The 22697-nt window shown below is 45.5% G+C and overlaps 1 protein-coding gene across 2 annotated transcripts; it reads left to right on the top strand.

Moving 5' to 3' along the window:
* Positions 1-423: 423 nt before the first annotated feature.
* On the top strand, positions 424-22697 carry LOC106579158 (NADPH-dependent quinone oxidoreductase VAT1). Of its 2 annotated transcripts, none has more exons than XM_082965874.1 (6): positions 424-1099; positions 3632-3839; positions 6536-6706; positions 8216-8305; positions 8723-8964; positions 13694-14479. In XM_082965874.1, the coding sequence occupies exons 1-6, from the start codon at positions 662-664 to the stop codon at positions 13748-13750; spliced, it is 1206 nt and encodes a 401-aa protein (XP_082822000.1). In that variant the 5' UTR covers positions 424-661; the 3' UTR covers positions 13751-14479. The 2 variants fall into 2 exon arrangements, with proteins under 2 accessions (XP_082822000.1, XP_014014239.1); XM_014158764.3 differs by lacking the exon at positions 13694-14479 and adding an exon at positions 19809-22697 and having other exon boundaries at positions 426-1099.

Raw genomic sequence — 22697 nt, 5'->3', positions numbered from 1 at the left:
GGACCACTCAACCACAGGTTCCATTATGCCAATGCTTCCACACTGGGTCTAATAGTCATTTTACACAATGTCATTTAAAACTTGCCCCTGTTGCTGCATTAGGCCTATTGTTGTTTCCAGAGAATGTCTTGGAGATCAATAATAGATTGCAAAACTAGACCAAAATGTTTAAGCTTTTTGAAAATTGGTCTTCTTGTTTTCCAATGCATACCTATCTCTAGGCTATATTTTGGTCATCATCCTTTCTATATCACTGTTAACATAGGCCTGTATGCCCCATGCACCTTGATGGCAACGCCACCTGTTGCTAAGCGAGCTCCGCCGACCTCTTGCTTTAGCTCCCCTCCTCTGACTAAAAATCCACTTTCCGCTCTTTAACGGTGGCCACATCCCGTCTGACTGCGCACTGCTCTCCGTTGCCAAGTAGAATATCTGTCACTTTCCTGGCTAGGGTGCACGCACCAAAATCACCTCCTGGTATTACCTGTTGTAATAGGCTATCTATATTTTTACAGTGGAATTGTGGACTTGTAATAGGCTAGTTTACGAAAAAAATACAATTTTACTGCAACTTCTGGAAGGTGTTTTTTTTAGGCAATCAGGGAAACCTGAGAAACAGAACTATCAAAAAAGAAAATAGGCTATTTTTGTGATTCCGATCATGTCTGGCGAAGAGGCACCGGCACGACAGCAGCAAGAACCCGCAGAGGAGAAGACAGAGAACCCACCTACTGAGGAACCTCCATCGGAGGAAGCCCAAGAGGGTGAGCCATCCCCCGCGGAAGAGCCAGCAGACGAGCCTGCGGCGGCGACCCCCGACAAAGCGCCCGTGGCGCCCGAGGAGGAAGTTTTCAGCTACCGTGCTTTGTTCCTAACGGGCTATGGAGGCTATGACAAAGTGAAGCTCCAGATGAAAAAGGGAAAGCCGAGCCTGAAAAGCGCAGAGGTGCTGGTGCGGGTCAAGGCGTGTGGTCTGAACTTCGCCGAGTTGTTGGGGAGACAGGGGTTGTATGAGCTGCTGCCGTCGCCGCCCGTCACGCCCGGGATGGAATGCTCGGGCGTGATTGAAGCCATAGGGGAAGAGGTGACGGATAGAAAAGTGAGTCTAAAAACCTAGCATCATGTTTCTTTCAAGCCTTTTCTCCCTTTCTTTATGGTAGCCTATTGCTCATCATTTCGATTCAAATCAAATTCATGGGCGAGGCCCGCCCAATCAATACATCAAACGTGGCCCTTTTTGTCCAGGCACAGAACCGTTATATAGGCTATAATATTTTATTGAGGAGCCGTGCACAAAATCATGGTTAACAGTACAGTATGACAGCACTGTTTTGGGCGCTCCTTTTACGTGATTTATCTCTTTAATATCTTCCTTTCTGCCTTCATATCATTTTGTTAGTTATTCATGCAGTCACAAGGTTGAAACAACATTGTGTGTCTGTATGACAGCGTTATTACAAGATAATAAACATTTTAGTTGTTTTCATCCTTGGCCGCATTATTGTCTTGATTTTAGTAGCAAATATTGGGCTACTATAATAGCAGTGAGCGTATTCTGTCTTCCCAATGAAAGTCACATATCCTGTGGTCAGGTGACGTGCCTTCCTGCTCTCTAGCTCGATTTGTCATAACTCCTCCAAGAACCTGTTGAGAAGTGATCATCAGAGGTTGGGGCTAAGAGCTTTGGTTCTCCCCTGTCTCCATTTGTTCCCTCTCTGATACTTCCAGACTGTGAATATCCAAAGTGGGATGAGATGTGAAATGAGAATTCCCCCAAGGGCTGTCAACTGATGTGGGTGTAACACTGCAATGACATGACCCAATCTATTTGATAAAGGGCTCTGATATAATATTTTGATATCAGCAATATTTCCCTTGGTGTGTGTGTGCGTGTGTGTGTTTTGGCCCCCTGTTTGTGTGCAATTGTTTGCTGATGTGCAAGGTGAGCCTATGTGTGAGTCTGTCTGTCTGTCAGACCCATATAGTCAGTACTGTGTGTAAAGTACATCATAACCCTTCACTGTTCCACAAACATGGTCAGTTACATTTGATATTTCCTTCTCCTCCCCCTTCATTTTCTTCTCCTCCCCTTGCCACACCCCTTTCCACCCTCCCTTCCCCCGAACAAATGGCTAGAAGAATCCTATAGAAGGACAGCACATTCTTTCTGCACAATTGGCCACAAATCAAATCAAATGGTATTGGACACAAACACATGGTTAGCAGATGTTAATGCGAGTGTAGCGAAATGCTTGTGCTTCTAGTTCCAAGACACCTAACCACCACCAACAACAACAGCCTCGAGTCAGAGTGCTGCACGATCCGTGGACAATAAAAAGGCAGGACCCAACTGCTGCCTTTAGAGTCTGTTTTGGGAGTAGCCGAGGCTTGGACCTGTTCCTGTTTCTGTTTATGCTGAGCAAGGTTTGTGTCTTTTGGACAACATGGTCTCAACAACTCACTGTTTTATCAACGTTTGTTCTCCGAACGGACGCTTTGGCCCAATCAGTGAAGCTATCCAGAGGTGAACTGAGGGCGTGGCTGTTTCGGATGAGGTCACATGGGATATTTTCCGGGCTGAAACAGACACCAGATTTGGGTCGTATTCATCAGGGCAAGCATTGCAATGTTTTAAAACGTTTTGCAATGAAAAAACAGAAATGAGCGCTTCTTACTGGACAAATCCAATTAGTCCCTCTCTGTTACAGTCAGTTTTCATCTGTTCATCTGTTAATACGACCCTGTTTTAAAATCTTCAGCCTTGTTGAATCCTCTTGGCCCATCCTAAAAAGACCAGACAGATGTGATCAGATTGGTCAGTGATCAAATGATGTCAACAGTTAACATATTCACTTTTGGAGCATAAAGCCCCACCCACATTTGAACCTTTTCCTCAGTGGCGTTTGTTTTTTTCCGTGTTCTCTTGTTTTTCTTTTTTATTCATTCTTTCCTGGTATGTGTTATTGACTGGTTCTTTGAAATACTCAACCACCACTTCCACAGAATATTCCTCAACAATGGTATATTTTCAAATAGAAGTTTCATACAGGTTCTCTTAGGTCTCAGTTGGTCATGCACCCTTTGTGCAGACTTTGAGGTCATTGACTGCATAAAATTCAATGTGGCAATGTGATCTGTGAGTCATGAGTACTTTATTGTCATGTGTTTGTGTGCAGCAGGAAGAGAAGCAACCAGCACATCTCGAGGAATTACATACAGGAAATGTTATAATATTCAGAGACCGATTGGGCGACTTTCCTGCGTCTTCCGCCTTTTGGCCTCTTTCGAAACACAAATAAAAAGTCTACGGCTTGCCTGGTCCCAGATCAGTTAGACAATGACCGTAGGAGTCGGGTAAGACCGCAACAATTGATCTGGCCCCAGGCAAGTAAGTCAGCAGTGCTCTCCTGACATAGGAGATTCAACTATTGCAGGAGTGCATCTCAATAAAGACATCTCCTCCTCTCGTTCATAATATTCACATGGACCGTAGAAAGCAACTTCCAGTTGGCAACCACCACAATATTATTTTCATCCAAAAAACGTTGCCACTCAACAAATAGTTGTTAGGATTATCACAGTGTTTAAGTGTGTTGTGACTTATGACCCATGTGAAATGTCTCTCTCACAGGTGGGTGACCGTGTGTTGGTGTTGAGTCGTCACGGTCTGTGGCAGGAGGTGGTGGTTGTGCCTGCTAGCCAAACATTCATCATGCCTGAGTCAATGAGCTTCGAGGAAGCGGCGGCCCTCCCCATCAACTACCTGACGGCCTACATTATGCTTTTTGAGATGGCCAACGTCAGAGCCGGACAGAGCATCCTCATCCACATGGCAGCAGGTACAGTAGTGGTGGACACACACACACATCTACAAGGGTGCACACACATACACAGTCACACAAGTACACATACACACACATTCTTACAAACATACACAAACGCTCATGTTTACTTACCGGAATGTGACTGATTATACATCGAGTAGCACACACATGTCACATACACACACATACTATAAAAGTATACCCCTTTCCCCACCACACACACACAAACACATTCCACAGCCCCAGAATGTCCCCTCGCAACCACGGTAGTACTGTATAACAGCCATTCATCTGCACCACTGACTAGGCCTAAGTCATGGCTTTGACATACTTTCCTTGACCTTAGAATGGGAGACTGCACAGTATATAGCGTAGGTGGACATACAAGTCTGTAGTAACTCCCCTGTCCTTTTACCCTGGAACAATATGCCTCCATTTCCATGGCAACGCCACCTCTTACCTCTGAGGATAACACTGTACGACATGCAGCACCTTAGCCAACAGACAACATAGATCGTTATCATCCTGTTGCTTTGGTAACACTCGACGTTTCACGTGGATTTTTTAGCTTCATGGCCTTGAAAAAACAAAACAAAGATGAATAAGATAAGTAGGGTTTGGTTTATACTGTACCGCAGCGTTTCCTAAACTAGTGGTCATGGGCCCCATGTGGGGTCACCTGATTTGAAAATGAGGACGCGAGAGAACCCCCCCCCCCCCCCCCAAAAAAAATACAAATGCTTGGTTTATAGAACCGCGGTTATGTGAGTAACATTCGCGCTCCACTAACGGTTTCTGTTTTCTTCCTACAAATTGGGCTCTACCTTTTTTGAACACACAGACACAAAGTAGGGGCTCTATTTTATCAAACTTAGCGCAATGGTAAATCTTAGTGCTGGCGGTAACGCTATAGGTCCGGGGGTGTGTCAGACATATTTTTATGAGCGCAGTAGCTGGCGGTGGTGGTGGAAAGGGCACGCTACAACCAACGTGGAAAAGATATTGAATTGCTGTCTGTGCCCAGTGGGTTGTGTTTTGAGTATCCACTATCAAATAAAATACAATTATATTTGTCACATGCGCCGTGTAGACCTTACTGTAAAATGCTAACTTACAAGCCCTTAAATGTAATACAATAAAAGAGCAATAACGAGCCTATATACAGGGGGTACCAGTACCGAGTAAATGTGCGGGGTACAGGTTAGTTGAGGTAATTGAAGTAATATGTACATGTACTATAGGTAGGGGTAAAGCGACTATGCATAGATAATAAACAGCGAGTAGCAGTAGCGTAAAAAAAAAGGGGGGGGGGTCAATGCAATTAGTCTGGGTGCCTTGGGGGTAGAAGCTGTTAAGGAGCCTTTTGGACCTAGAGTTGGTGCGCCGATACCGTTTGCAGTGCGGTAGCAGGGAGATGAGTCTATGACTAGGGTGGCTGGAGTCTTTGACAATTTTTAGGGCCTTCATCTGACACCGCCTGGTATAGAGGTCCTGGATGGCAGGAAGCTTGGCCCCGGTGATGTACTTGGCAGTACGCACTACCCTCTGTATCGCCTTGCGGTCGGATGCCGAGCAGTTGCAATACTGGTGAAGCAACCAGTCAGGATGCTCTCGATGGTGCAGCTGTCGATGGTGCAGAACTTTTTCAGGATCTGAGGACCCATGCCAAATCTTTTCAGTCTCCTGAGGGGGAATAGGCATTGTCGTTCCCCTTTTCATGACTGTCTTGGTGTGTTTGGACCATGATAGTTTGTTGGTGATGTGGATACCAAGTAATTTGAAGCTCTCAACCTGCTCCACTACAGTGCCTTCAGTGTGAATGGGTGCGGGCTCGGCCCTCCTTTTCCTGTAGTCCACGATCATCTCCTTTGTCTTGGTCACGTTGAGGGAGAGGTTATTATCCTGGCACCACACTGCCAGGTCTCTGACCTCTTCCCTGTAGGCTGTCTCATCGTTGTCGGTGATCAGGCCTACCACCGTTGTGTCATCGGCAAACTTAAGGATGGTGCTGGAGTCGTGCTTGGCCATGCAGTTGTGGGTGAACAGGGAGTACAGGAGGGGGCTAAGCACGCACCCCTGAGGGGCCCCTGTGTTGGGAATCAGCGTGGCAGATGTGTCGTTGACTCACCTTACCACTATGAAGGGGAGAGTGTGTCAGATAAACAGAATTTCAAGGTTTGCTAAAAGCTTTTAGAGCTGTGACACAGCAGTATGTCTAGAATACTGCAAGTGAGGCTTTTTTTGTACGTGGCACCAATCACCACATCTGGGTTCAAATAGTATTTGAAGTCTTTCTGCTATATTTGAGCTTGATTCAGCTTGCCTAGCAAAATGGAACCAATGGAAAGCTAAATATGTGTATGCGACCAATAAAATTTGATTTTGATTTTAAGTCCCAAAAATGCCAAACCTGCTGGCTCAATCAAACTCTCAAAGTCTCCATCACGTCTCTCCTCCATTAAATTTCACTTCTATCATATTGTCATCCCGTCTCTTCTCCATTCAATTTCACTTCTATCATATTCCAATCCCGTCTCTTCTCCGTTATCCCGTCTCCACTCCATTAAATTTCTCCTCCATCACGAATCACCTTCTTCAGGAATCACCTCTGTCACAATTCTCCTGCATCCATGTTACCCACAGTATCTCTCATGCTATGCGCCCCTCGTGCCTCTCTCTGTGTCTTGTCCCCTTATGTCCCTCTACTGTAGGTGGTGTGGGCATCGCTGCCACCCAGCTCTGTCAGTTGCTGGAGGACGTGACCGTGTTTGGCACTGCGTCGGCCAGCAAGCACGAGACCATCAGCCAGGGGGGGGTCACCCACCCCATCGACTACCGTACACGAGATTACGCCGAGGAGATCCGTAAAATCAGCCCCAAGGGTAAGGATGAATTGGACATGTAGCCTGGTCCAAGATCTGTTTGTACTGTCTTGCCAACTCCTATGGTTATTGGTGTGACAATCACCATAGGAGTTGGCAAGACAACGCAAATAGATCTGGGACCAGGCTAAAGGGCGGTATCATCAGCATCATTGATAGGTGCCTTTGTCATCTCCTCTTGGAAGTATTACACTATATATACAAAAGTATGTGGACACCCCTTCAAATTAGTGGATTTGGCTATTTCAGCCACACCCGTTGCTGACAGGTGTATAAAATCGAGCACACAGCCATGCAAACATTGACAGTAGAATGGCCTTACTGAAGAGCTCAGTGACTTTCAACGTGGCACCGTCATTGGACACCACCTTTCCAATAAGTCAGTCAAATGTCTGCCCTACTAGAGCTGCCTCGGTCAACTGTAATGCTGTTATTGTGAAGTGGAAATGTCTAGGAGCAACAACGGCTCAGCCATGAAGTGGCAGGCCACACAAGTTCACAGAATGGGACTGCAGAGTGATAAAGCGCGTAAGCGTGCAAAGATCGTCTGTCCTTGGTTGCAACACTCACTACCGGGTTCCAAACTACCTCTGGAAGCAACTTCAGCACAAGAACTGTTCCGTCGAGAGCTTCATCAAATGGGTTTCCATGGCCGAGCAGCCGCACACAAGCCTAAAATCATCGTGCGCAATGCTAAATGTCGGCTGGAGTGGTGTAAAGCTCGCTGCCATTGGACTCTGGAGCAATGGAAACGCATTCTCTGGAGTGATCAATCACGCTTCACCATCTGGCAGTCCGACGGACAAATCTGGGTTTGGTGGGTGTCAGGAGAACGCTACCTGCCTGACTGCATAGTGCCAACTATAAAGTTTGGTGGAGGAGGTATAATGGTCAGGGGCTGTTTTTCATTGTTCAGGCTAGGCCCCTTAGTTCCAGTGAAGGGAAATCTTAACGCTACAGGATACAATGACATTCTAGATGATTCTGTGCTTCCAACTTTGTGGCAACAGTTTGGAGAAGGCCCTTTCCTCTTTCAGAATGACATTGCCCCCGTGCACAAAGCGATGTCCATACAGAAATGTTTCGTCGAGATCGATGTGGAAGAACTTGACTAGCCTGCACAGATCCCTGACCTCAACCCCATCGAACAGCTTTGGATTGAATTGGAATGTCAACTGCGAGCAAGGCCTAATCGCCCAACAACAGTGCCCAACCTTACTAATGCTCTTGTGGCTGAATGGAAGCAGGTCCCCGCAGCAATGTTCCAACATCTAATGGAAAGCCTTCCCAGAAGAGTGGAGGCTGTTATAGCAGCAAAGAGGGGACCAAATCCATTTCAATGCCCGTGATTTTGGAATGAGATGTTCGACGAGCAGGTGTCTACACACTTTTGGTCATGTAGTGTATCATTGCATACGATGTAAACTGTATGTCAAGCCTCTTGATCAGTACTAAGTGATCCATTCGAGCAAATCAGTTTTCAATGGCATTTCTGTCTCTTTCCCTCAGGATTGGACGTTGTCCTGGACCCTCTGGGAGGCTCAGACACCCAAAAGGCCTTTAGTTTGCTGAAGCCCATGGGCACCCTCATAGTGTTTGGTAAGAGACTAAATTACCGTTGTTTGTATTAGCGTTTACATTACTCGCCTCCTGTCATCTCAACCGGCGCTCAGTGTTTACCCACTTTTTTCTGTACCACTACATCCCTTCCCTACCGTATATTTGATGGAAGATTAACACATTCCATTTGCAATTCTAACATGTTCCGTGGTATGTGAAATGACTTGATAACCTGTTTCCAATACATTTTAAATGTATTGAGAGAACAAAATGCATTCCAAGCTAGCTTTTCAAGTGTTTGCATTTTTTAAGTGTTACAATTCAATTTGTGTTACAGTAAAATGTGTTGTTGTGTAATTATTATATTTCCAACACGTTTTTAACATGCACATTTCATGTTGGTAGGGTGGTAATGTCCTCTCCATGTGTCCCTGACTTCATGATTCCATTTCCCAGGTGCAGCCAACTGTGTGACGGGTCAGAAGAAGAACCTATTGGCGGTAGCCAAGACCTGGTACAACCAATTCACCATCAACACCCTGAGGCTGATGCATGCCAACAAGGCTGTGTGTGGCTTCCATCTGGGCTACCTGGGTGACGAGGAGGAGCTCATCACCCAGACCATGACCCGCCTACTGGAACTCTATACCCAGGGCAAGATCAAGCCCCGCATTGACTCCACCTACCACTTTGAACAGGTGTGTGTGTGTGTGTGTGTGTGTGTGTGTGTGTGTGTGTGTGTGTGTGTGTGTGTGTGTGTGTGTGTGTGTGTGTGTGTGTGTGTGTGTGTGTGTGTGTGTGTGTGTGTGTGTGTGTGTGTGTGTGTGTGTGCTATACACAGGTGCAGTGAATATCTATGAGTAGCTCAGCGGCTATACATTATATACAGTATACAGTACCAGTCAAAAGTTTGGACACACCTACTCATTCAAGTTTACCATATGAAGCTGGTTGAGAGAATGCCAATACTATTTTCTACATTGTAGAATAATAGTGAAGACATCAAAACTATGAAATAACACAAATGGAATCATGTAGTAACCAAACAAGTGTTAAACAAATCAAAATATATTTTAGATTCTTCAAAGTAGCCACCCTTTGCATTGATGACAGCTTTGCACACTCTTGGCATTCTCTCAACCAGCTTCATGAGAAATGCTTTTCTAACAGTCTTGAAGGAGTTCCCACATATGCTGAGCACTTGTTGGCTGCTTTTCCTTCACTCTGCGGTTCAACTCATCCCAAATCATCTCAATTGGGTTGAGGTCGGGTGATTGTAGAGGCCAGGTCATCTGATGCAGCACTCCATCACTCTCCTTGGTCAAATAGCCCTTACACAGCCTGGGGGTGTGTTTTGGGTCATTGTCCTGTTGAAAAACAAATGATAGTCTGACTAAGCGCATACCAGATGGGATGGCGTATTGCTGCAGAATGCTGTGGTAGCCATGCTGGTTAAGTGTGCCTTGAATTCTAAATAAATCACAGACAGTGTCTCCAGCAAAGCACCCCCACACCATCACACCTCCTCCTCAATGATTCACGGTGGGAACCACACATACAGAGATCATCCGTTCACCTACTCCGCGTCTCACAAAGACACAGCGGTTGGAACCAAAAATCTCAAATTTGGACTCACCAGATAAAAGGATAGATTTCCACCAGTCTAATGTCCATTGCTTGTGTTTCTTGGCCCAAGCAAGTGTCTTCTTCTTATTGTTGTCCTTTAGTAGTGGTTTCTTTGCAGCAATTGAACCATGAAGACCTGTTTTACGCAGTCTCCTCTGAACAGTTGATGTTGAGATGTGTCTGTTACTTGAACTCTGTGAAGCATTTATTTGGGCTGCAATTTCTGAGGCTGGTAACTGTAATGAACTTATCCTCTGCAGCAGAGGTAACTCTGAGTCTTCCTTTCCTGTGGCGGTCCTCATTAGAGCCAGTTTCATCATAGCGCTTGACAGTTTTTGTGACTGCACTTGAAGAAACTTTCAAAGTTCTTGACATTTTCCAGATCGACTGACCTTAATGTCTTAAGGTAATGATGGACTGTCGTTTCTCTTTGCTTATTTGTGCTGTTCTTGCCATAATATGGACTTGGTCTTTTACCAAATAGGGCGTCTGTATACCACCCCTACCTTGTCACTACACACCTGATTGCCTCAAACGCATTAAGAAGGAAAGATATTCCACAAATTAACTTTTAACAAAGCACACCGGTTAATTGAAATGCATTCCAGGTGACTACCTCATAAAGCTGGTTTGATACTATTTTCTACATTGTAGAATAATAGTGAAGACATTAAAACTATGAAATAGCACATATGGAATCATGTCATAACCAAAAAAGTGTTAAACAAATCAAAATATATTTAAGATTTTAGATTCTTCAAAATAGCCACCCTTTGCCTTGATGGCAGCTTTGCGCACTCTTGGCATTCTTTCAACCAGCTTCATGAGGAATGCTTTTCCAACAGTCTTGAAGGAGTTTCCACATATGCTGAGCACTTGTTGGCTGCTTTTCCTTCACTCTGCAGTCCAACTCATCCCAAACCATCTCAGCATCCCAAACTATAGCTCAGCATTCAACACCATAGTACCCTCCAAGCTTATCATTAAGCTCGAGGCCCTGGATCTGAACCCCGCCCTGTGCAACTGGGTCCTGGACTTCCTGACGGGCCAACCCCCGGGTGGTGAAGGTAGGAAACAACACCTCCACTTCGCTGATCCTTAACTCTGGGGCCCCACAAGGATGCATGCTCAGCCTCCTTCTGTATTCCCTGTTCACCCATGAATGCATGGCCACGCACGCCTCCAACTCAATCATCAAGTTTGCTAACGAAACAACAGTAATGGGCCTAATTACCAACAATGACGAGACAGCCTACAGGGAGGAGGTGAGGGCCCTGGGAGTGTGGTGCCAGGAAAATAACCTCTCGCCCAACGTCAACAAAACAAAAGAGCTGATCATGGACTTCAGGAAACAGCAGAGGGAGCGCCCCCCTATCCACATCGACGGGACCGTGGGGGAAAAGGTGGAAAGCTTCAAGTTCCTCAGTGTACACATCACTGACAAACTGAAATGGTACAGTCACACAGACAGTGTGGTGAAGGCGGCGCAACAGTGCCTCTTCAACCTCAGGAGGATAAAGAAATGTGTCTTGGCACCTAAAACCCTCACCAACTTTTACAGATGGACAATTTAGAGCATCCTGTCGGGCTGTATCACCGCCTTGTACGGCAAATGCACCTCCCGTAACCGCAGGGCTCTCCAGAGGGTGTCACGTCCTGAACAGTAAAGGGGTCATTTGTAATTGTAGTATGGTCAGGGCGTGCAGGGGGTGTTTGTTTTGTGTGTTTTGTGTGTATGGCTTCCAATCAGAGGCAGGTGTCTTTCGTTGTCTCTGATTGGAAGCCATACTTAGGCAGCCTGTTTTTCCTGTGTTTTTGTGGGTGGTTGTTTTCTGTTATAGTCTTGTACCTTACGGAACTGTTTATTGTCGGTTTGTTATTGTTGTTTAAGTGTTCAATTTTATTAAATAATAAAAGAAGATGAGCACTTTACCTGCTGCGTTTTGGTCACCATTCATCGACGCATATGACAGAACCACGCACCAAAGAAGGACCAAGCAGCGGAAGAAGGTGCAGCAGGAGAAGTATTTGGAGTCCTGGATGTGGAAGGAGATCCTCGATGGCAAGGGTCCATGGAGCCAGGCTGGAGAGTACCAGCGATCGAAGGAGGAGCTGGAGGAAGCAAAGAGGGAACGACGGAGGTACGAGGTGTTGTATCCTCCTATTCAGGAGGTGGAGAGGCAGCCCCAAAAAATATTTGGGGGGGCATAAGGGGAGTGTTGCTAGGTCAGGGGGAACCCTGACCTAAGTTCCCGGGCTATTCGGCGGGAGCCATGGAGCAAACTGGAGCCGAGAAAGGAGTCGGGAGCCGAGAAAGGAGTCGAGCGCCGAGCTTGATGCGAGATTCCGGAAGGAGGTACTGGCAGAGAGGGCACGACTGAGCAGGCGTGCAGAGGGGCGAGCGATGCATTACGGGGTGATGCGCACTATCTCGCCCATCCGCACGCACAGTCCGGTGCGGTCGGTACGGGCTCCGCAGCGTTGCCGTGCTAAAGTTGGCACTCAGCCAGGAAGGAGTGTCCCTGCTCAGCGCATCTGGCCGCCAGTGCGTCTCCTCGGCCCAGCTTATCCTGTGCCTGCTCTACACACGGCATCCCCCAGCACAGCCCAGCTCACCCTGTGCCAGCGCTCCGCCTGTTCCGGGCTACAGGGACCATCCAGCCAGGACGGAGTGTGCCAGCCCTGAGCTCCAGACCTCCAGTGCGCCTCCACGGCCCAGTGTGCCTCGTGCCTGCTCTGCGCACCCAGTCTCCTGTAAGTCTTCCCAGTCCAGGGAGACCGGTCCCAGCTCCACACAGGAGAGCCTCCAGTGACACTCCTCAGTCCGGAGCCTCCAGCGACGCTCCATAGCCAGGAGCCTCCAGCGACGCTCCTCAGCCCGGAGCCTCCAGCGACGCTCCCTAGTCAGAAGCCTCCAGCAACGCCTCTCAGCCCGGAGCCTCCAGCGACGCTCCTCAGCCAGGAGCCTCCAGCGACGCTCCCCAGCCCAGAGTCTCCAGCGACACTCCTCAGCCCGGAGCCTCCAGCGACGCTCCTCAGCCCGGAGCCTCCAGCGACGCTCCCCAGTCAGGAGCCTCCAGCGACGCCTCTCAGCCCGGGGCCTCCAGCAACGCCTCTCAGCCCGGGGCCTCCAGCGACGCCTCTCAGCCCAGAGTCTTCGGAACGGGAGCTACGCCCAGAGCCAGAGCCGTCTTCGGAACGGGAGCTACACCCAGAGCCAGAGCCACCTCCGTAGTGGGAGGATTGGCGAAGGGGGGGTGTAGCACAGGAACCGTCATTGACGGTGGCCCCCCTCCCTTCCCTCCCTTCCCTTAGTCTATGCCGCTCTGACATTGTTCGCCGAAATATTTATATATTCTTAATTCCATTCCTTTACTTTAGATTTGTGTGTATTTTGTGTTTGGGGTTGGTTTTGTGGGGTTTTTTGTTTTGGAGGTGCAGTCGGGGTCTGCACCTTTGGGGGGGGGGTACTGTCACGTCCTGACCAGTAAAGGGGTCATTTGTAATTGTAGTATGGTCAGGGCGTGGCAGGGGGTGTTTGTTTTGTGTGTTTTGGGGTTGTTTGGTTCTAGGGGATTTTGGTTCTAGTTTTCTATTTCTATGTTTCTTTTTCTATGTGTGGCCAGGTATGGCTTCCAATCAGAGGCAGGTGTCTTTCGTTGTCTCTGATTGGAAGCCATACCTAGGCAGCCTGTTTTTCCTGTGTTTTTGTGGGTGGTTGTTTTCCGTTATAGTCTTGTACCTTATGGAACTGTCGTTTGTTAGTATTTTTGTTTAAGTGTTCACTTTATCAAAATAAAGAAAGAAGATGAGCACTATACCCGCTGCGCCTTGGTCTGTCCCTTTCGACGCCTATGACAGAGGGTGGTGCGGTCTGCCCATCGCATCACCGGGGGCAAACTACCTGCCCCCCAGGACACCTACAGCACCAGATGTCACAGGAAGGCCAAAAAGATCATCAAGGACAACAACCACCCGAGCCATTGCCTGATCGCCCCGCTATCATCCAGAAAGTGATGTCAGTACAGGTGCATCAAAGCTGTGACCAAGAGACTGAAAAATAGCTACTATCTCAAGGTAACCAGACTGTTAAATAGCCATCACTAGCACATTAGAGGCTACTGCCCTATATAGACTTGAAATCATCACTGGCCACTTCAATAATGGAACATTACATTACTCATCTCATAAGTATACACTCTATCCTATTCTACTGTATCTTAGTCTATGCCGCTCTGACATTGTTCGCCGAAATATTTATATATTCTTAATTCCATTCCTTTACTTTAGATTTGTGTGTATTTTGTGTATTGTTGTGAAATTGTTAGATATTACTGCACTGTTGGAGCTAGAAACACAAGAATTTCGCAACACCCGCAAAAACATCGACGAAACACTCAAATTTGATTTGATTTGAAGAGTGTGCAAAGCTGTCATCAAGGCAAAGGGTGGGCTACTTTGAAGAATCTCAAATATAAAATATATTTTGATTTGCTTAACACTTTTTTCGTTACCACATGGTTCCATGTCTTCACTATTATTCTATAATGTAGAAAAAAGTAAAAATAAAGAAAAACCCTTGAATGAGTAAGTGTGTCCAAACTTTTGACTGGTACTGTATATATAAAAACTCAGCATAAAAAGAAACGGCCTTTTTTCAGGACCCTGTCTTTCAAAGATAATTCGTAAAATCCAAATAACTTCACAGATCTTCATTGTAAAGGGTTTTAACACTGTTTCCCATGCTTGTTCAATGAACCATAAACAATTAATGAACATGCACCTGTGGAACGGTCGTTAAGACACTAACAGCTTAAAGACGGTAGGTAATTAAGGTCACAGTTATGAAAACTTAGGACACTAACGAGGCCTTTCTACTGACTCTGAAAAACACCAAAAGAAAAATGCCCAGGGTCCCTGCTCATCTGCGTGAACGTGCCTTAGGCATGCTGCAAGGAGGCAGGAGGACTGCAGATGTGGCCAGGGCAATAAATTGCAATGTCCGTACTGTGAGACGCCTAAGACAGCACTACAGGGAGACAGGACGGACAGCTGATCGTCCTCGCAGTGGCAAACCACGTGTAACAACACCTGCACAGGATCGGTACATCCGAACATCACACCTGCGGGACAGGTACAGGATGGCAACAACAACTGCCCGAGTTACACCAGGAACGCACAATCCCTCCATCAGTAATCAGACTGTCCGCAATAGGCTGAGAGAGGCTGGACTGAAGGCTTGTAGGCCTGTTGTAAGGCAGGTCTTCACCAGACATCACCGGCAACAACGTCGCCTATGGGCACAAACCCACCGTTGCTGGACCAGACAGGACTGGCAAAAAGTGCTCTTCACTGACGAGTCGCGGTTTTGACTCACCAGGGGTGATGGTCGGAATCGTGTTATCGTTGAAGGAATGAGCGTTACACCGAGGCCTGTACTCTGGAGCAGGATCGATTTGGAGGTGGAGGGTCCGTCATGGTCTGGGGCGGTGTGTCACAGCATCATCAGACTGAGCTTGTTGTCATTGCAGGCAATCTCAATGCTGTGCGTTATAGGGAAGACATCCTCCTCCCTCATGTGGTACCCTTCCTGCAGGCTCATCCTGACATGACCCTCCGCTTAGCAAGGAAGAAGCCACTGCTCCAAAACTGGCATAAAAAAAACCAGACTATGGGAATATGGGAACAAAGATCGTACTTTTTGGAGAAATGTCCTCTGGTCTGATGAAGCAAAAATAGAACTGTTTGGCCATGATGACCTGTTTGGAGGAAAAAGGGGAGGCTTGCAAGCCGAAGAACACCATCCCAACCGTGAAGCACGGGGTTGGCAGCATCATGTTGTGCTTTGCTGCAGGAGGGACTGGTGCACTTCACAAAATAGATGGCATCATGAGGGAGGAAAATTACGTGGACATATTGAAGCAACATCTCAAGACATCAGTCAGGAAGTTAAAGCTTGGTCGCAAATGGGTCTTTCAAATGGACAATGACCCCAAGCATACTTCCAAAGTTGTGGCAAAATGGCTTAAGGACAACAAAGTCAAGGTATTGGAGTAGCCATCACAAAGCCCTGACCTCAATCCTATAGAAAATGTGTGGGTAGAACTGAAAAAGCGTGTGCGAGCAAGGAGGCCTACAAACCTGACTCAGTTACACCAGCTCTTTCAGGAGGAATGGGCCAAAATTCACCCAACTTATTGTGGGAAGGTTGTGGAAGGCTACCCGAAACGTTTGACCAAAGTTAAACAATTTAAAGGCAATACTACCAAATACTAATTGAGTCTATGTAAACTTCTGACCCACTGGGAATGTGATGAAAGAAATAAAAGCTGAAATAAATAATTCTCTCTGCTATTATTCTGACATTTCACATTCTTAAAATAAATTGGTGATCCTAACTGACCTAAGACAGGGAATTTCTACTAGGATTAAATGTCAGGAATTGAAAAACTGATTTTAAATGTATTTGGCTAAGCTGTATGTAAACTTCCGACTTCAACTGAGTCTACAAAGCATTAATAAGAACACCTTCCTAATATTGAGTTGCACCCCTCCCTTTTTGCCCTCAGAACAGCCTCAATTTGTCAGGACATGGACTCTACAAGTTGTTGAAAGCGTTCCACAGGGTGGCATGCTTCCCCATGTTGACTCCAATGCTTCCCACAGTTGTGTCAAGTGGGCTGGATGTCGTTTGGATGGTGGACCATTCTTGATACACACGGGAAACTGTTGAGTGTGAAAAACCCAGCAGCATTGCAGTTCTTGACACAAACAGTTTCACCTGGCACCTGTCTTGCCCATTCACCCTCTGAATGGCACACATACACAATCCATGTCTCAATTGTCTCAAGGCTTAAAATTCATTCTTTAACCTGTCTCCTGCTCTTCACCTACACTGATAGAAGTGGATTTAACAAGTGACATCAATAACGGATATAGTATATATTTGTGGCTCGGGGGCTCCTCCATTCGAAAATGTGGTACATTTTCCTGCACATCAGGAAATTCAAATGAGCCTCGTGATTTAGATACATTCACTGGAAATCTGCATTTCTCTTTCTCTCCATGCGGGGGAAATCGAGTCATTCGGGCCAGTGCCAGCTATCAAAATCATCCTCCCTCGCTCGCTCGCTCAAATGCTAAACGCACCAGAATGAATATTAATAAATGTCCTACTGCTACTGTAAGCCTATATATATCATACTACTGCGACATTCAAGTGTACAAAAATGTATCTGAAATGCAGCCATACACATCAACAACCGTCGGCGTATATAGCTTAGTAACACAATATATATATTGATCTCCACTACGACATACACTCCACTACGACAAGTGTGAAGTTGTAAATGCATTTCGGATATATATTATCGAAAAAGAGGACATCTTAAGGTTTCTAGCGAACCTAAGGTTACGAATGAACTGTCAAAATTGATTTCAATCGTGGCCTGGGGTGTTCTAGGGATTAGGGTAGCTGTCAGTATGTGTTCGATTCCGGTCCACACCCTTCTGGCACAAATAACTACTTCCCAGATTGGCTTGGTTTAGTTACTTACACATTTCAAATAATTATAGAAAGTCCAAGGATATTTTACCCCCGACCTTGAAAAGAAATGACCATACCAAATAATTGTATTTGAAAGAGTTATATTTAATGGATAACATAAATTGGAACAAATTAAATAATAACAGTAGGTTACACCAACATTAGTTTCCATTCATACAAAGTGTTGGATAATTGCCACAGTAGATTTGCCAACGTAAACAAGTAAATACTTTATTTCTACAATACGTAATGCTTGCCAATCAATAAATCAAGTTGTTCCGATGATAATATCAACCAGAGGGCGAACATATCTTGAAAGACTTTGGTTGCAAGCAGGACTAAGGCAACAAGGAACATAATGTTTTACGGAGCGGTAATGAGATCAGCTGTGCGTATGAATTTAGCGGGTATTGATGGTTTAACGAGGCATCAGCTGGCGATAATCTAGTGCCATTGATGGTTGCAATAAACCCCTTGTTATTTGATTATATTCCAATACATTCTGTAGGCTACCCGTTAGCCTATCCATTTTCACATGATGAATAGTGTGAAAACCGATAATAGGCTACTGTCTGTGTTTCCCTGGCTGAGTTGATAGCTGTTTTGGGCCATCAGTTGATTGACAGGTGTAGGTCCTACTGTAGAACGATAAACTTTCCTCCATTGCTAAACTGTTACGGTTGTAACCGCTGGACCACACAGGCACTGAGGCCACCAATCATTTATTGTGCCTATTGCTTGCCTTGAACATATAATAAAACAATTTATTTTCCCTAACGAAAAATACATCTTAGACCCTACAAATATGTCAATTTATTATCATCCACATACGAATTCGCCTGCACGTAGCCTACATAATCTACCTGAACTGGTGCCCAGTGGACCTGCAGTCTAAGGTACAATGTAGGTAAGGTACTGCATTGTATACAAACACTGCTTCCAGCTGCCCCCTGGTGGCGATTCAAATATTTATGTATTGCTTTCATATAATCCCCTCCAGAGGCTTGCACTCCTCCTTCCACTGCCTTGAAAGGCTATGTTTACACCTAGCTCTCCTGCTTCTTTAGTAATGTCTGATAATATGTCTGCTCAACAGGGTTGGACATCGACAGACTGTGTGGGAGGCAGAGAGGGTATGAAGGAGGGGGGAGGGAGGAAGAGGTGGGGGTCTTTTCAAATCCCAATTCTGTTTACAAAGAGGTGTTACAACAATTTCATTATAGACCGACTGATTTGTTTACTTAGTATTCGCCACCCCAGTGGTTTCCATTGTGATGGTTGAGAGCCTTTCCAGAGAGGATGGGAAACGTCTCTCTCCCCGCTCCTATCCACTTGACCCCCTTCTGATTGGTCAGAAGGCTTGGCGTCAAAGGTTAGATTGATTAGAGGGTGCCTCGGTGTGACAGGAAATATGACTGGTGTATAGCTAGACCTCTTGTTGCTATGCGACTGCCTGGAAGCCGGTATCGTATCCGACTCCTTTTGAAAGGAGTGAATGAATGGAATAGTCATAGGATTGGTAGAATGAATTTAATATTTAATCTAACCTTCCTATGAAACTTTGTGTCTATTGCAACTGGCATGTAGCCTATTTACGTCAGACTAACAGACTCGCCACTTGTACTACGTGTGATGCTACATACTGTTGTTACAACTAATCCAGTAGAAGCTAGGCTCATTTTCTGTGTGACATTTTCATGACATTTCCAATAGTTCCTTGCATATTAATAATAATAATTAAATCAATATTTGACATTCATTGAAACTGTTTTGACAGCAGTCTCCCCACGGATATTAGCTCTTTGCTAGCCTTCCTCCCTCCCTCCCCTTCCTGTTTACACTGTCTGACGTGTCAGACTCACTGCAATTCTCAGCCCCCCCTCGGCTGATATGGGTCTGATGCCGGCAGTTGCTAGGTGACCGGCCGTGGTTGCCGTGGCGTCGGTTGTTAGGGGAAGCTTTGTTTGAGTTGCCGTGGGGTGGGGTGGGTGGTGAGCGGAGAGAGCAGGGGCAGTGGAGTCAGAGAGGCACTTGTGTGTGTGCAGTCCCAATTAAATAGGGACAAACCCTTTCAGTATTCATATGACGGACAGAGAAGATGTCATTATCTGAGCTTGGTAAAAGGAGAGGGTTTGATGCAGATTTCCAATGTGTTTATTACAAATGGGAAATAAACTGGATCCTGAACATCCAACTTTTGCACAGGAGCTAAAAAAGAAGAGCATCTCTCTATCTCTCTATCCCTCTCCCCCTCTCTCTCTCCCCCTCTCTCTCTCCCTCTCTCTCTCCCTCTTTCAGTTGGTTGGTTTGTCGATCTGTATTTCAACCTTTCTGTCTGCCTGCCATCTCTCTTTTCTGTCCCTCCATCAGGTGGGTGACGCGATGAGGCGTATGCACGAGCGCAACAACATCGGCAAGGTGATTCTGCTCCCAGAGCCGAAGAAAGAGGAGGAAAAGCCCGAGTCCAACCCTGTGCCAGCAGAGACAGACAAGAAAGAGGAGGAAAAGGATGAGAATAAGATGGAGACCAGCACAGAAGAGGTCAAGAGAGAGGAGAATTGAGAAAGGGAGAGTATGTATGTGAGCAGTAGACTTGAGCACTTCAACATTGGCCTTCTCTACTCCTCAGTCCATGTCTCAGAAATCGACCATTGCCTCAGTGTTTCTATCTGTTTATACGTGTGAGGTGAAGTTGCCCCTAAGTGCTGATCTAAGATCTCTTTTTTTTTTACCTCCTTTTGGTCAAAAGGTAGATTCTGCGAAACACAAAATAAACAGCCGTATCAGACCGACTTCAGCAACAACAATGAGCACAAGGCGCGGCTGGTTTCTACGCAGTTGTTGTCAAACAGCTATACTGACGTAGGAGACGGAAGTGTAAACCATGCACATGCACAGGTGCTCTGTGTGAGTGCATCGTCTTGCAGCGTGCTCATCTGCAATATCGTTGGCTTACCTTGCTACTTGTGACAACGGCACATCGCTGAGTCTCAGTTTAATAAGACTAGGATAAGCTGAACTTAGAACTGCGCTTAGGGGCAAATGTGTATGGTGGCCTTGTTCTACTGACACTAGTGACTTAGTCATGTTGTTTGTAAAATAGCTTCTCAGACAAGTTGCTATGTTTCCAGTAATGTTCCAAGGTCTTATGTTTCAAAGGAAAAAGTGCCCCATTAGCAACACTTCATGAGTCACCAATACTGTAATTTGTCTCCCTACAAGTTGAATTGCATGCTCTTCTTGATTCAGCAGGCAGATACCGTATTGTTATATGAATTGGAGGTCCAGCTTTTAAACAAAAATGTGTTAGTATTTTGCATTAGTGAATTATGGAAAGTGTATGTGTGTGTGTGTGTGTGTGTGTGAGCGTTTCTGAGTGATATATGGTTTGATGTTGTTTGAATTGTGTTTTGCCAAAATTCTCTTTCAATGTCTTAATGTCATATTTCAATATGTAAATTGTCGCTGACTTCGTGGCCACTTTGAGAATACAATGAGACCAGTATTTAAGTGTAGTTTGTTAGATGGATTGTTGCTTTTTCCTGACCTAGTGTGCCAAATTAAACACCAACTTTCCCCTTTGCCCATATATCACAAAAATAATGAAAAACAGGGCCTTCCTTTACCTTGTCAAACTGTTTGAATTGTTCTTGATTAAACAATGTCCCGGTGACCTTGTGATAAAAAAAAAAGTTTGGCACAAGCTTTTCTTGTCAACACTCTGCTTTCGATTTGTGATTATCGTCGCACGGCTCTCAATGTTGAACAGTGCCTCTTCAGTATGAAAAGTATAATAGGAATATACTTATTATATACTTAATATACTTTTTATATTAAGCATATAAACAATCCCAGTTTGTAACTGTGTATTCTCAAGGATTGCCCCAGCCTTCCTCCAGACCAGTCAAGTTGCTCTGACTTAAGAAACAGGAGAACGTGGGAACACACTTGACTTTTGCATCAACTATAGTGCTTGCTCTCTGGACACTTCCTCGTTGGTGCCATGATGTTGTATTCTACGATGATCTGCAGCGAATAGGCCTATATCATTCGCTATTATCTGTGGCCAAAATATCATATGACACACGCAAATAGAACACTTGATTTGCAGAATTTGTATTAGGGAATTTCAATTTTTTTTGTGTGTTTTCATGGTGAATTCTCACTGTGTCCCATTTCATATCATTGTATCTTATGGCTTTCATGAATGATTCCAAATGGTCTTGCCGAGCTCATGGTCTAAGTGTTGACACACCCAGCTGCTTGCAGATGTATACCGAACCTGGAGACTGGGGTTCGATTCCCATGACCATTCTTTCTACTGTATCTCCCCCTCTAATTCTGTTCTGTTCTGACTAAATGAGGCTCTAAATTCCACTCTGCTTTCAAAACTCCAAATGGTTAATATAAGAGGAAGCAGATGTTTTTTCCAGCTGTGGCGGTAACCCGACGCAGCAGAGAAAGGAAGCTACTCTTCTCCCCGTCCAAAACCACGCCACCACACACATTCCACTCCTACTCTCCACTCTCTCTCTCTCTCTCTCTCTCTCTCTCTCTCTCTCTCTCTCTCTCTCCCTCTCCGGAGAGCATTCCCATCTCTTTATTTTCATGTTAAACAAGTCAAATGAAATGTAACTTTTGTTTAGGAATGTGTTTATGATTAGTGTTTGTTTTACCATTTGCAATTTTTCCCCTCTGTCAGAAGTGAAAATGGAAAGGTTGGGTTTGTGTAGTTTTCCTTCTTTCCTGGCATTAGAATGAATGAGGTATGAGCTAAGACATGGCTGGGATTTTCTGGAAGGAATTGGGACTGGGAATCTGAGTATCTGATTCATTTTCCCCCCAGAGTCCTTATGACCCTGCAGGTGTTTCCACCCATTCTGAAACCTGAATCATACTGAACGTTGATTTGCATTGTTCAGAGCCAGCGGTTTGTTGTGGTAATGCTTTTGTTGCTCAAATCCCCATATTTGTTTGCCTATTTTTGCTTCATCCAAAAGCACCTGCAGACGTACCCAAGCACTTAATATGACACTACTAACTTTACAAGTGGTTTGTTTATGTTATCATACACTTCCTTGATGTATTTGAAGTCTTTGATTGAAATTCTCTGCAGTGCTTGAATCTGTGTTTTCACCACTTTCTATGACGCTGTCCACATGAACTGGTGACGCTTTTCTGACGTTTTGCCCTATGCCTTACCTGTATTGTACTGTACATGTTTTCTGAAATGAATAAATTGCATTCCAAAATGACAAA

The sequence above is a fragment of the Salmo salar genome, chromosome 19 (assembly GCF_965601325.2).
Source record: "Salmo salar chromosome 19, fSalSal1, whole genome shotgun sequence".
NCBI lineage: Eukaryota > Metazoa > Chordata > Actinopteri > Salmoniformes > Salmonidae > Salmo > Salmo salar.
This window is presented reverse-complemented; position numbering and strand designations above follow the sequence as displayed.